This window comes from Sciurus vulgaris, assembly GCF_902686455.1.
Source record: "Sciurus vulgaris genome assembly, chromosome: 5".
NCBI classification, from domain to species: Eukaryota; Metazoa; Chordata; class Mammalia; order Rodentia; family Sciuridae; genus Sciurus; species Sciurus vulgaris.
In genome coordinates, this window is record NC_136465.1 from 132615000 (window position 1) to 132629268 (window position 14269).

General features: G+C 39.2%; 1 protein-coding gene across 2 annotated transcripts in view; it reads right to left on the reverse strand.

Annotated features, from left to right (window-relative positions):
* The window catches only part of PTPRR (protein tyrosine phosphatase receptor type R), a 246176-nt gene that overhangs the window by 85761 nt on the left and 146146 nt on the right, over positions 1-14269 (reverse strand). For both annotated transcript variants that reach the window (XM_079141329.1, XM_079141330.1), the window contains one exon: positions 3329-3597. In XM_079141329.1, the coding sequence (XP_078997455.1) occupies positions 3329-3597 (269 nt within the window). The remainder of the gene's footprint in view (positions 1-3328; positions 3598-14269) is intronic.

Sequence of the window (14269 nt, forward strand, 5' to 3'; positions counted from 1 at the left end):
AGATCCAGATTCATGCTTGCTATAGTAGTGGTGTCTTTTTCAGGGGCAAACAGGAGTAGAAAGAGAGAGAGAGAGAAAAGGTTCTAGTCAAGTACTACTTCCTAGGCTTTAAAGAGCCTGGTATGGTGCCTAGAAAAATGGCCAAGTAGCAGGATGGATATGTGTGTGTGTGTGGGGGGGGGGGGGTGCAGTTGGCAAAGGCCAGGTCAGAAAGGGTCCCGTTTTCCACATAGATAGGAATCATCAGTTTCTTCCAGAAGGCAATGTGCAAACACTGAGTAATTCTAAAAAGAGTATAACATTTGAATCTAATTTAGAAAATCACTGCCTGAGCTGTGTGGAGAGTGGAGTGGACATGGACAGAATTTGAGGCAGGGGACCAGCAGGAGAATGATCTGGAGAAATGGCAGATCTGAGTGCCCAGTGGTGTTGGGCTGAACCTACAAGAGCTGTGCAGGAAAAGTGCCGGGTCTTCAGAGGTTTGGCTCTAATGAGAAGGAGAGAGAAGAAAGGGGAAGAGTTGAGGATGCTACCAGGATTCAGAAGTTAAAAAGAAGAAAAGTGGTTTGATGAGGAAAATTTTGAGCTCTGTTTCTGAATGCTTTGTAATGGTCGTGCGTGATCTCAATGCAGATGTCCAGTTCAGAACTGGATCTTGCATCTGGATCTTAGTAGAGAGACAGACTTGAGCTGAGGTTCTTCCATGGAAACCATTTGTGTATACGTGGTACTGTGAGAAGAAGCGACCGTGGTTAGACTACACAGGAGATAGGGAAATGGGCACAGGACATGCTCAAGTGAGCAGGTGGAAGGTGTCAAAGACTCAAGAGCAAGGAAAATGATGTCTCAGAGGCCAAAACAGGAGAGACGTTAACAAGGGAATAGTCCGTGCTGGACGGGAAGAGAAGTGAAGCCGTGCTTCGGGTTGGGTGGTTAGACCACTGATGATCCACCCAGTGCAAAGGGCAGAGGATGGAAGGTTCTTAACCAACGGGCAGCAAATAGACTCTGTTCTTTTAAGATGCTTATTTAAGAAGGGAAGGAAAGACAGACCGTGGGAAGAATGAATTAAAGGAGTTTCTGTGATACAAAAGAGAACCTGTTTCCAGGCTGAGCAGGTAGCACTGAAGAAAGGGTAGAGTTGAAAACAGAAGGGCTGATGAAGTAAGTGACTGGGTTGGGAGGCAGTGACCTGGAGCCTTGTGGAGAGAGCAGCTTTCTCCCGCTCGGAGGTAGGAAGGAAGGGACGCGGGAGGGTGGACCTGGGGACAGCTATAGACCGGAGCGGGGAAGCCATTTGACACTGATTAGGTACTTGCTGTGCTAGAGTCTCCACTCAGGTCACGAAGATGGATAAGATGCTGTCCCTGTGTTCTCCCTTCTCAAACACTCCCATCAATTAAATGAATCCATGGTTATTGAGCCTTAGGTCCCTCGAAATTCAAACATGCCCAGCAGTGAGCTACAGGATTCTGGGAACAGCTTTCCCCAAGATGAGTTTACATTGACCTTGCTTAGAATTGGTGGTCTGTGCTAATAGTTAAAATTAGTTTGACTTTTAGTTAGTTTATTATGGTCTTTAAATCTTCCACAGATGACACGCCCTCTCATGGCCTGCACTGGGCAGACCTGACCTGCTCTGCCCTGGGTGCACTGCTGAAGCTCATTCCCAGATCTATGCCTCCCTCGCGGTTCCTCTTTGAAGCAGACACAAATATCTAATAGTAAGGGAACCTGAAGGAGGTTAAGAAGTCAATTTTTTTTTTTTTTTTTGGGTACTTGGGATTGAATTCAGGGCATTTGACCATTGAGCCACATCCCCAGCCCTATTTTGTATTTTATTTAGAGACAGGGTCTCACTGAATTGCTTAGTGCCTCCTTTCGCTGAGGCTGGCTTTAAACTTGAGATTAACTTGAGATTCTCCTGCCTCAGCCTTTCCCAGCCTCTGGAACTACAGGGTACACCACAGGCCACAGGGCCCAGCCTAAGAAGTCAAATTTATCTCCTCATAGAAGGAAGTGAAACCCAGATGAGTGGCTGACTCACCTGTGGCCACCCAACCCAGGCAGGGCAGAGCAGGTTCCGTAGCCCAGTTAGCCTCAAGGAGAGGTCTTCTTGTGTCCCTTCCACACTGGATCCACAATAGCAATTGTGGTGTCCAAGTAAGAGAATGTCACAGGAGGTCCATCTGGATCCATTGGGGACCAACAGGCATTTGGGGGAGGAGGGAGGAAGAATGACTTGATAGTTTTGTTTTCCCTCTGGTGTGGCATGGAAGTGTTTGACCTTCAAGGGATTATAGAAATTACTGCCATGAATCCCTTTCTTTTCACATAATTCATGTTCACTGATAATAATTTCAAGAAATTTTGAATGTCAAATTTTGTCTTCTTCAGTTCTTAAAACTTCAAACGCAATTTTCTGAAGAATGCAGACATAAACCATGGCTATTTTTGTCAGGTCTCGTATACATCACTGGAAATATAATCAAAATGTATATATAATCTAAAAAGCTAAGGCAACAAAAAGGACAGTGATAGAAAATGAAGATATAGGAGAAAAAGAGGAGAATATACCTTAAGACCTTCTTAGTTCCTCCATTTCCCTGGTGTACAATATTGAATACAATGTAAAATATTTTCTATATGAAAATAAAACATTTTAAGAAACACCACTGAAAAACCTTTACTTCATATTTTGGGGAAGGAAATAAGTAGTCCCTCATTTAATTCTTTGCATATTCTAGTTTCCTTACATTAGAATTCCTTTAAATAGAAGTCTGTATAAAGCATATCACATGAATAAGTGCATCCCAAGGGCAGGTAAGGTAACAAAAATGTCATAGTGCTCCATATTTAATGTTTGTTGTGGTCAAGGGAAACAGAGGAAAAACTTTAAGTAAAATCAATTGTGGCATAGACTTTCCTATATGACTTCAAACAATGTGGGCTTTGGCAAGAAACACTTCCAAGTTTATTTCCAGTCCCTCTTCACCAGAGTCTGACGACAATTTAGCAAGATAACTTTATATTTGTTTAGCAGTCCCCAATAATTATTCAGTTAATGGTGATAGAAACTGCCCTGTACTTCAAGATAGATTTTCCTTGGGTCTGCACAAGTTTGGCAGAATCAGATGTGCCTAAAAGACTTTCTCTAACACTCAGACTCTTTGGGGAGATAAGAAACATTACTTCCTTCTAGCATCCACTTGCTGGTGAATGACTGTACCCAGTTCTGTGCATCATTTCTAGTTCTATTCTTTTTAGTTGATGAATGCTCTTTAAAAAAAAAAAAAAAAAATTAGTCAGTTGCACAAAAAGCTCTTACCTCTCCTGAAGTCCTATGGGCTTCATTTTGAAAGGAGAAGGGCAGACAGAGGAGGAGGTGGAAGCTTTGATCTCAGGAGCACATCGGCCTTGAGGGTCCACAACCACGTTGGGCACCTTTGGTGCCTGCTCAGGCTGGACCATGCTGTGGGCTGTCTTTGCCTCAGACTGTGCTGGCTGTAACGCGATGGGTGATAGGTGGATCTCCTGGTGTTTCTCTTTATCCTGTCTCAAGGAAAGCTGAAACCTTTCTTTTAATCTGTACAGAATCTACAAAAGGAGATAAAAGGGGCTCTTGTCACATTTCCACACACCAGACAACAGCATTTTCTCCACTCCGACTTAGAAGACAAATCGAAATAAAGGTTTAATGACAAACTAAGCATAGCCTTCTAGAATAATTTCATGGTTTTGTGGTACTGAGATTTTATTCTCAAAAGAATATGCTTGGTGTTTCTAGTTATGCTGCACATACATCTCAAATAATTGGTGCATGAATCTGTTCCCCAAGGATATATTCAAAAGGAAATTTAGTCAATTCTTTAAGAATGCCTGACATCATTTTGATCATTGGGAATTGACTGAAATAGTAGGTTTCTAGCAGGAATAACCATGAAACATGGGCCTATGAAATTTATAGAAACAGAGGACTGCATCCAATAGTGTAGGGAAGAAAGAAATCTTGTAAAATATTAATAAAAGAATAAGTTATGCATTAAGTCATAATTTCTTATCTTGGTAAATATCCAACTGGTAATATCAACTTGGGTACCTGATAAGTACTTGACAAAATTAAATTCAGGGCATCTGTTAAATAGTTTGAACAATCAGGATTTTTCCATTTGCCCCTTTCCCCTCTTAGTTTTTAATGTATATAGAAAAAAGCAAAAGTGTTGCTTTCCTTCACTCTCGGAGTCCTTTCTGGAATGGCTAATTCAGTTCAGGATTGTTAGCATGACTAACTTCGAACTTTTTTAATAAATGGGGCTGAGTGCTGGGACACTCCAGAGACCAAACTGCGAGAAGAGCAAAGTTTAGTTCTCATTTCCCCAGACTTTCCTTTTTATAGGGCTATTCTTCTTTTTATGCTAAGTCCTCTTTTCCAACTCCTGCAGGAATTGGTGACCTCCTGTTTCTTCAAGTCTATTCTCAGGGAGTGATTTGATGAGCGAGTTCACGTGAAGAGGGGACAGCTCACTGGCTGCAGTTTTCCGAAGGTGTATAGCACAAAGACATCTGTGTCTTAAAATGCCTTAAGCTGATCAAACTCCCCTGTTTAACTTCTAGACTCTGTAGCTGAACAAGTGTTATTTTAGGAGAGGGCTCTCCTGGCACTGTGCAGTCATGTTTACCCAGTCATGAGGTGTGTTCTGTCTTCCCTTTTCTTTGCAAAGTGCCTTTCAATTCTAGTCACCTTTTGCTAGAGAAATACAAAGTCTACATATTTATTTTTTCTTGTTAAAGGATGAAGAAAATGAAGCAAGAATTAATGTGAAATTGGAAAGGAAATAAATACCTTTGAGAATTTATTTCAGGACAATTTTAGAAAATATTTTCCCAGTATTCTCAACACGACATGGGGGAAAAAAGAGATTCTGTTTAACAAAATAAGATTATAAACAAATATCAGCATGAAATAAAATACGATGAAAAGATATCAGACTGAGATTAATAAAAAAAAATTCCAAAGATGTAAGTTTTCTTTGTAAGTAATAAAGAACAGAATTGACAGTATAGAAAGTATCATTGGTGGTATATATGACATACTTGAGAGACTGCCTGGGAGGCAGAGCAAAAGAAAAAAAAGTGGGAAAGACAAAAATGAGAAAAGATTTGACTTGGAAGTCAGAGGAGTCACTGTAAATGATAAAGTAGAATACATGAAGAAAAAATTCATTCCGAGCTCTTTTTTTGTTTTTGTTTTTGTTTGTTTTTTGATATGGGGGAGTGAACTCAGGGGCATTCGACCACTGAGCCACATCCCCAGCCCTATTTTTGTATTTTATTTAAATATAGGGTCTCACTGAGTTGCTAGTGCCTTGCTTTTGCTGAGGCTGACTCTGAACGTGTGATCCTCCTGCCTCAGCCTCCCAAGCCACTGGGATTACAGGAACATGCCACCATGTCGGCTCAAAACTGTTTTTCAGCACCCACTTTGTGTCATGGATTGTGAAGGTACAGTGCATTCCACTACGAGAAAAACGATTGCCCTCTGTGCCTATGGAACTTAGAAATATGAAATGAAAAAATTCCTCGGTTAAAAGATTCTCCCCAAACCATGTATGTCATTTGAAAGAAGAGTGAATGTGAGACTAAAAAGGAGCAATTTTCATAGTTCTGAGGAAAAAACAATGTATATCACAAAGGATGCATGAATTTTACATCAAGACCAGTTGGGGTTTATGTGCATGAAATCAGCAGAAGGCATTTTTTGAACATGCAAAATCTCAGAAAATACACTCTCCATGTCTCTTCCTGAAAAACATTTACTTGAAGGTATTTTTCCAGTGCCAGGCTTGGTGATGCACACCTGCAACACTAGTGATTTGGGAGGCTGAGGGGCTGGCCAGCCAGAGAAACTTAGTGACCCTCTCTCAAGATAAAAACATAAAATAAACAGAGCTGGATATGTAGCAAGGGGGTAGAACAATGATGGGTTCGATTCTCAGTACTGGGAAGAAAAAAGTATTCTCACTCATGAGAAAGGTGACTCAAATCAAGAACTGAAGAACTAGACATTGTGATATAAAGGGGACTTTGGAATTATTTTTAAACACAAAGTGAAAACCTAATTTAATTATGTCACAGGTCCAGCATCCCAAATCGTAGTAACAAGAAAGAAGTATGGAGGAGAAAAAAAAGGTTTAAAAAATAAATTAAAAAATAAGGCAAAACGATTGCTTGTACATCTTCTTCTGTGAAGTGTCTGTTCACAGAAGAAGATGTACAAGCAATCAACATCTCTAGTAATAAGAGAAATGCAAATCAAAACTACCCTAAGATTTCATCTCACCCCAATTAGAATGGCGATTATCAAGAACACAAGCAACAATAGGTGTTGGCGAGGATGTGGGGATAAAGGTACACTCATACATTGCTGGTGAGGTTGCAAATTAGTGCAGCCACTCTGGAACGCAATATGGAGATTCCTCAGAAAGCTTGGAATGGAACCACCATTTGACCCAGCTATCCCACTCCTCGGCCTATACCCAAAGGACTTAAAATCAGCATACTACAGAGATACAGCCACATCAATGTTCATAGCTGCTCAATTCACCTGCTCAATCAATAGCCAGATTGTGGAACCAACCTAGATGCCCTTCAGTTGATGAATGGATAAAGAAACTGTGGCATATATATACAATGGAATATTACTCTGCCATGAAGAATGATAAAATTATGGCATTTGCAGGCAAATGGATGAAATTGGAGAATATCATGCTAAGTGAGATAATCCAATCTCAAAAAACTAAAGGACGAATGATCTCGCTGATAAGCAGACGAGGACATATAATGGGGGGTAGGAGGGGTTAGCGTTAGGGTTAGGGTTAGGGTTAGGGATTAGGAGGGTGGTAAGAATGGAGGAAGGAAGGACTGTATAGAGGGAAAAGAGGGGAGAGAGGGGTGAGGAGGAAGGGAAAAAATAACAGAATGAATCAAGCAACATTGCCCTATGTAAATTTATGATTTTTAATAAAAAAAAGTTTTAATGTGACAAATTTGAATTGAAATTTATTAAAAATGTTTTGCATCGAGCTGCATTTTAGCCGAATTGAAGGAAAACAATAACAAGTGATTAAAACAAAACAGGATCAGGGGAAAAAAATCAGAAAAAAAAATAAGGCAAAATGAGTGAATACATGCTGGGTGACTTGAGTGATGCAGAGGGATTTGAAGTTAGAATGGTCATTGGGCCTCTGACTCATTACACCTGAAAGGAACGGAGGTCTTGCCAAGCGACAGGCTTGCTCCCGGTGACCACTGACTGTGGACCAGGTGACCCTGACGGGGCTCTGACCCCCTCACATCAGTTCTTCGTTTTTTCTCCCCCACACCACCTTTCTTAAAGGTGGACTCTGAAATCACACCTGCAGCAGATCTGAGCTGCTGAGATCTGATCCCTGAGTTTCAAAACCATCCATTCTAAGAATATACTTTATGCTTTATTATTATTTTTTGATTGAAAGAAGTTTTCCTTAAGAAATAAATAAAAAAAAAATTCTGCAAATGTGAGGTGATAGAACTTCTAGGAAAAATAAAGGGAATCCTTATGGATATTTTTTGGGTGTTCACTTCCTCATAACCCAGAAACTTTTATACAATGCTACTCATTGATTCTGGTAGGGTCAAGCTAAATCGTAGATTTTGAAAACAATTGTTTCTGAATATCCTCATGACAAATATTACTGCATAAGGAAAAAAATGGTATCTAACACTGACAGGTCTTCTTCCCTTTGTTATAATGACTTTCAAATAAGGAGACTATTTTCTTGATGCTATAGGATTGAAAACACTGCAGATGAATGTCTTTCTCCTGGGTGCAGTGCCTACGCTTTCTAACTTAGTCCTTCTTTTCAGTGTCCATGACCCATCCTCACAGTGTACTTTGTTACCACTCTGCAAAAACGAAATCCAGTCTAGAACACTACCAGTCAGGTGGTGCATATATGATAATTTTATGGTCTTAAGCTAAACACATAACTACTAAGAGATAAGGCAATAGAGTTTAAAGTGGGATTGAATTGCAGGTAATATACTTTCCTGAATGAAAACAAAAATGTATTTGTATCTTTACAAAAATGCATTTAGAAGATAATGTATCTTCTACTAAATATACAAATATTGCATATGTGTAATATACATATATTGTCTGTTCTGAGGCCCTATGTATAAATGAAATGTGTTTATCAGGCATTTGCTTGCTTGCTTATACTTGGATATTGGAGAAACATATTTCAGTGATGAAAGTGAGAAACCAGTTGTTCCTCAGTTGTTTGGTCAAAAACCAATTGACCTTAGTTGTTCCTGACAGGTCACTTTTACGATCATGTTAGTGTAAAACAAGGTCTAAAGTCCTTCTTGGCTACTCATGAGCTTATGTGTTTGATGAGGAACCTTTGTCACATATTTTACAATCAGTAATCTATTTCATCTCTGGTCAGAGGTCAACTTTCAGCCTGTTTCTGCAGTATGTGTATAATCTTATTTTTACATTTTTAATTAGAAAAAAGCAGAACCTGGAGAATGTATAATGTGTTTAAGACATAGTTTACAATACTCCAAGGATTGGGCTGTCTGAAAAAAAGTGGAAAAAGTTGAAGAGGTTAGTACTTGACAATAGGGCTGTTTTGTCATAGAACTGAGTACTGAGGCAATGGTTCACAACTGCCAGAGATTTGTGTCTTTAGGGGATATTTGGCAACGTTTGGAGACATTTTTGGTGGTCATATTTGTGGGGGGAGGCAGAATCCAAGGGGTGCTACTGGCATCCCCTGGTTATAGGCTGATGATGCAGCTAAACACCCTACGATGCCAGGGAAAGACCCCACCCACATATCCACCAATAGAATAGTCAGCCCAAAATGTCAGTAGTGATGCTGTTGAGAGACCCTGGTGTAAGACAACCTAAAAATTTTATGGTATAACCTCTCCATTACATACACATTTAAGTCCAGGCTGGTTGAATGATTCATGGAAGATTGGAAATAAGGTCTGGAATCCATGTTTTCTGATTTCCAGGTATGTGACCATTTTAGTCTATTGTTCCTTCCAAATTCCCACATCCTTCTTCCTAATCTCTTTCCCAAAGCCTCTGGAAAAGTGAGTCAGAGATTTTTCTCTGCAGAGATTGAGGTCTGGAATATACCATACACATAATTTTTCTATGTGAATTTACACTTTGTTTTAAAACTCAACCTGAAGGCTTATCAGAGCAATGACAAATTAAGGTTTGTCTTTCATCTTTTAGAGCTGTGTTTGAAATCTGGGGTGCAGTAAAATTATTTGGTCCATTGAAAAAGGAAAGAGCTGGGTGTGGGGTGTACACCTGTAATCCCAGCGGCTCTGGAGGCTGAGGCAGGAGGCTTGTGAGTTCAAAGCCAGCCTCAGTGATTTAGCCAGGCCCTAAGTAACTTAGTGAGAATGTCTCAAAATAAAATACATAAAAAGGGCTGAGGATGTGGCTCAGTGTTTAATCACCCCTGGTTTCAATCCCTGTTACCAGAAAAAAGAAAAAGAAAGAGAAATAATTATTGAATGATATTGAATGAGAGGAGCTGTAAAAAACTATAGCGAAGGAAAAAATAATGGCAATAATGAGAACCTGAAGAACACAGAAATGGGAGGAAGCTAAAAGAATCCTTTGAAGTTCTTTTGCAGCTTATAATTTTCTTTTTAAAAAATTCCAGAAATAAGTAATACAAAACATTCTGTTTGGATTAAAACATATTCTAATTTTAAAACGATGTCACCAACTGATATTGTGTGGCATTTGTTCTTTACTGTATTTTATAGTTGGTTATGAAGGAGTTTATACATTCATTTCTCTTAATTTAAAAGACATGCATCAATTACCATACGAATTAATACATTTCAGAGACAGACATTGTGGACACATAGGTAGCACAGGACTCTGTCCTCTAGGAACCCACATGCTTCCTGAAGACAGATGTGTGAAAATTATGTCCCGTACAATGTACTAAGTACACACACAGAGGTGTGCCTGTGTATAGATGTGATGTGGCACACAGTTATCTATTCTGCCTGGGTGGAATGACTCTGAATAAATGCAGGCATTCTCATCTGTTCCTGGGTCCACTTGTAGCTAGAAATAGGTATCTACAGAGTGCAGGACTAAAAGAAACCACAATTTGACTCCTCCATGGAATCACATGGCACCGTGGTAAAGAGCTAGGACTTTTGATTCAGATAGACTTGGGTGTGAGTTCCAATCTCACCCTCTACCCCTGCCACTCACATATATATCCACTGTTTTCATTCATTTGTCTGTTTGGTCAAGTCACTTATCTTTTCTGAATTTTGGTTTTCTCATCAGTAAGACTAGGAAGCTAAATTAAATTGTTTAGTATCATGCAACAAATTTAGGACCAGTAAATGTGCAATACATGGAAGAAGCTGGTTATTATCATTGTTGCTATTACTATTGCTATCATAAGTAAAAGGATTGTAGTCTTCTTAATAAAAGAAAATTGAAAACTAAATTGAGATATATGCCTACTTTGGAAATGGGTCCAAAAGTCATCATTCCAACTGAGATCTAGTTCCATCTCCTTTAATCCCTGGGACTTACACACAACAGATTAGAAAAGTGGTTATTTACGTCCACCTTTGACACCAGTTTTTTGGTGTAATGCTCAGGTTACACCTGATGTAGAATTTCCCACCTCATCTACCAGATCATGACTAGAGAAACCCTTTCTATCACATATGGTTGGTTCTTCTGTGGCTCTAACATGCCAATACTTTTCTGATCCAATCAGCTGTCTTTATATGATTTTTAAAAGTGCTTTCCAGCCATCTGGTCTATATACCTCTTCCTATTTAATATTTATTTCATAAATACTTTTGCACTTTTTAATAGACTCCCAAGTACATTTGAAGGTCTAATTTAGATGATAAATGGTGTTCTTTCTATTATTTGTTCAAGTTGAAAAACTAATTCTTCTCAGTAATAACTTTCCTCCATCTAAAGCAGCCTGAATGGATTGGAACTTGCCCACACATTTTTTCTTGGAAAATTGTATTTGTCTATTTGTTGCTCCACCCACTCTGCATTCACATTTGAGAGGTGCTAAATAAGTCACACATTTGAAAATGTCATCCCTGTCTAATTTTATGCCTGGCAACATACATTTTTTTTTGTATTTTAAGGAAAGTAAACAATATGCCACATTTCAAAAATTTTGCCAAGTCTTATGTTATTGTTATATAGCACATGCAACCTTTCATTACAACAATTTACCTATATAATTTCATCATAAAGTCACATGCATTTTATTTCTGTAATATGCAGGAAGACTGGATGCAAATAGCAGCATTTGATCTTTCATGAATGTAATTAATGCCAGAAGGAAATTTTTGAGTTATATTTTTTTTCTTGGCCATGGAATCAACAAATGTATGGGAAACAGAATTTGAGTTTATGTTTGAGGATCACAGAAGTATAATACTGTACTTCAGTATAAAAATCATAAGAAGTAGGGCTGAGGATATGGCTCAGTGGCAGAGCACTTGCCTAGTATGTGTGAGGCCCTAGTTTCAATCCCCAGTGTAAAAAAAAAAATATATATATATATATATATATATTTATATGTATACACACACACACACACACACACACACACACATACACACCAAGTGTAACTCTTACTGAAAGATTCAAGTAAAAAAGCTGACTTTAACATTTGCACACTTATAAAGATGAGCTTATTTCAGAAAAGCACATTCCACCTGTCCCTAAATGTGGAACTGTTGAGTCGTCTGTGGAAAACTGCACATATGAATGAACGTAGAGACATCTTCAACCTATCAAGTAGTATTCATTCTCTGAGTATCAATCCCACTCTATGTACTGCTGGTTCCTCTGTTGAATTTGAAATGGGACCTTCCATATTAAAATTCCATATTAAAATGAAGAAAACATTTTAAATCCATCATTCTCTTTTTCTTTTGTTCGCAAACTGTCCGCATACAAATAAAAGACGTTTCTCTCTTTTTATTCCCCACCCCTCAATGTGTTCCTCTCCTGCATGTGGGAGCACCAATAGCCGAAGAGCCACGCCAAAATCTGAGGCATCAGCCTTAAGTGTTCCCTCTCCCTGAGAATCAGGACTCTGCGGTCCTGTCAGTGTACCTTCATGTAGGTCTCAGTGCTCCACTTCTCTCCATCTCCATCGCTGACCCCTACTCTGGGACACCCTCATCTTTCTCTTCAGGCTATTGAAGTGGCTGCCAGAAGGACACTCCAGCTTCTGCGCTTCTCTCAGCCCTCTGCTTCAACCCCACTGCACTGGCAGAGGACAAGGTCTTTTAGGCACCCACCTCAAGGCTCTGCTGGAAACACTTCCATCCTTCCCTCGAGGCCTGACAGTCTATGCCTACTTAGTCTCAGCACCATCCCACCCCCTGCCTCTGCCTAGGAGGTTCTTTCCCCACATTTTCACATCTTCAATGTCTCAGGTTGTTCTGTTCTATCATTCACTATTACATTATCTCCTCCATGGAAGTTAGCACAATTTGATCTTTAAAAAAGACTGAGCAGACTTTATGTTTTAGATCAGTTTTTATCTTTTTAGAAAAATTAAGCACAAAGTACATCATCTCATGTACTCCTCACTCTTTGTCCTCTCCAGACAGTTTTCTCTGTCACTGGTGTCTTGAATTTGTGTGGTACATTCATCCCAATTGATGAACTCTATTGACATTATTAATTGAAGTCCACGGTGTAGATTAGGGCTCACTGTTTGTGCTGTGCTTTCTACAAGTTTTGATGAATCCATGATGTAATGCATTCATTCACCATTATACAATACAGAAGAGTGTCATTTAGATTTTCACTGTTCTAAAACCTGCTGTTTTCCACCTAACCATCTCCTGTCTCCCCAACCTTTGGCAACCACTGATCTTTGCCTTTCCCAGAATGTTATGTAGTTGGTGTCATATGGTGTGTTCATTATTTAATTATTTGAAAACAATTAATTATTGTCTGTGTTTCTAGAGCCAAAGGCTTTGGAGAACAGGTTCCTTATTGTCTTGTTCTCCTCTTTGCTCGCAGGGCCAACAATAGGTCCACTGTGGATCCTCTGGCAGAATGGGTCGATGGAATGAATGAATGGATCTACTGACTAACCCAATAGATAGAAATCACCCAAACTTTTAAAACATTCCTTTTTTGATTTGTTCTAATAATGTTGAGGCACACTTACCTAAATTTCTGACTTTTCCACTGGTGACTTGCAAATATCTGGAAAAGAGTTGCCCTTGGTCCTAGGTGGTTGAGGGTGTGGCTGTGGTAGGTCCTTTGGCCACATAAAACCAATGCAGGGATGTAACTGGTCATGTTGGGAACATGGGCAATCCCAAGTTATGACTGCTAGATCTGGAATGTATCTTATATTAATAGCAAATTTGGCAGTGCCTCTCTCTGCTGTTCAGTACTCACAGGATGCACATAAATCTGCTTCTTAACTTCCTCCTATCCTTGCCTTTGCTCTTCTGAATCTTAACCATTTATTTCCCTTTGACAGTCTCAATTTTTACCACTTTCTACCCCTTTCTATTCTCCATTCCTCTCCTTCCTTCCTTCCTTCCTTCTTTCCTACCTACCTTCCTTCCTTCTTATTTTCCTTCTTGGTCTTGCACCTGCCAGGCAAGTGCTCTACCACTAAGCTTCATCCCCTGCCCCTCCTCTCCTTTTTCACCTGTAAAGCTGAACAACAGCCTAATTGTGACTGACAAGATAGATAACAGCATTTGAGATTTTCTATGTTGAGGAAAGAAGAATCACATATTTTAAAATGCAATTAATCTTAACAAGGAACCACACCCTTTTAAATAGTAAGACATGCTTGGAGGTCTCTGCTACAATTTCCATACAAACTTCCCCTTTCTTTCATGAAAATTCTTTTTCCTTAATCTTCACCATTTAAGATATAAAGATCTATTTTAATTCTACTCTTAGATTATTCTTTTGTTTATTGGGCCACAACTTTTAGAAATCTTCTTTCTTAATTCATGATCTATAGAAAACACCTTTGAATTAATTAGGATGTTTTTGCTTCCTGTTTTTTTGTACTGGGAATTGAACACAGGGTCATATCTCTCCTACCCTATTTTAAGACGAGGCTTGCTAAATTGTTGAAGCTGGCCTTGAACTTGGGAACTTGTGATCCTTCTGCCTCAGTCTCCCTAAGAGCTGGGATGA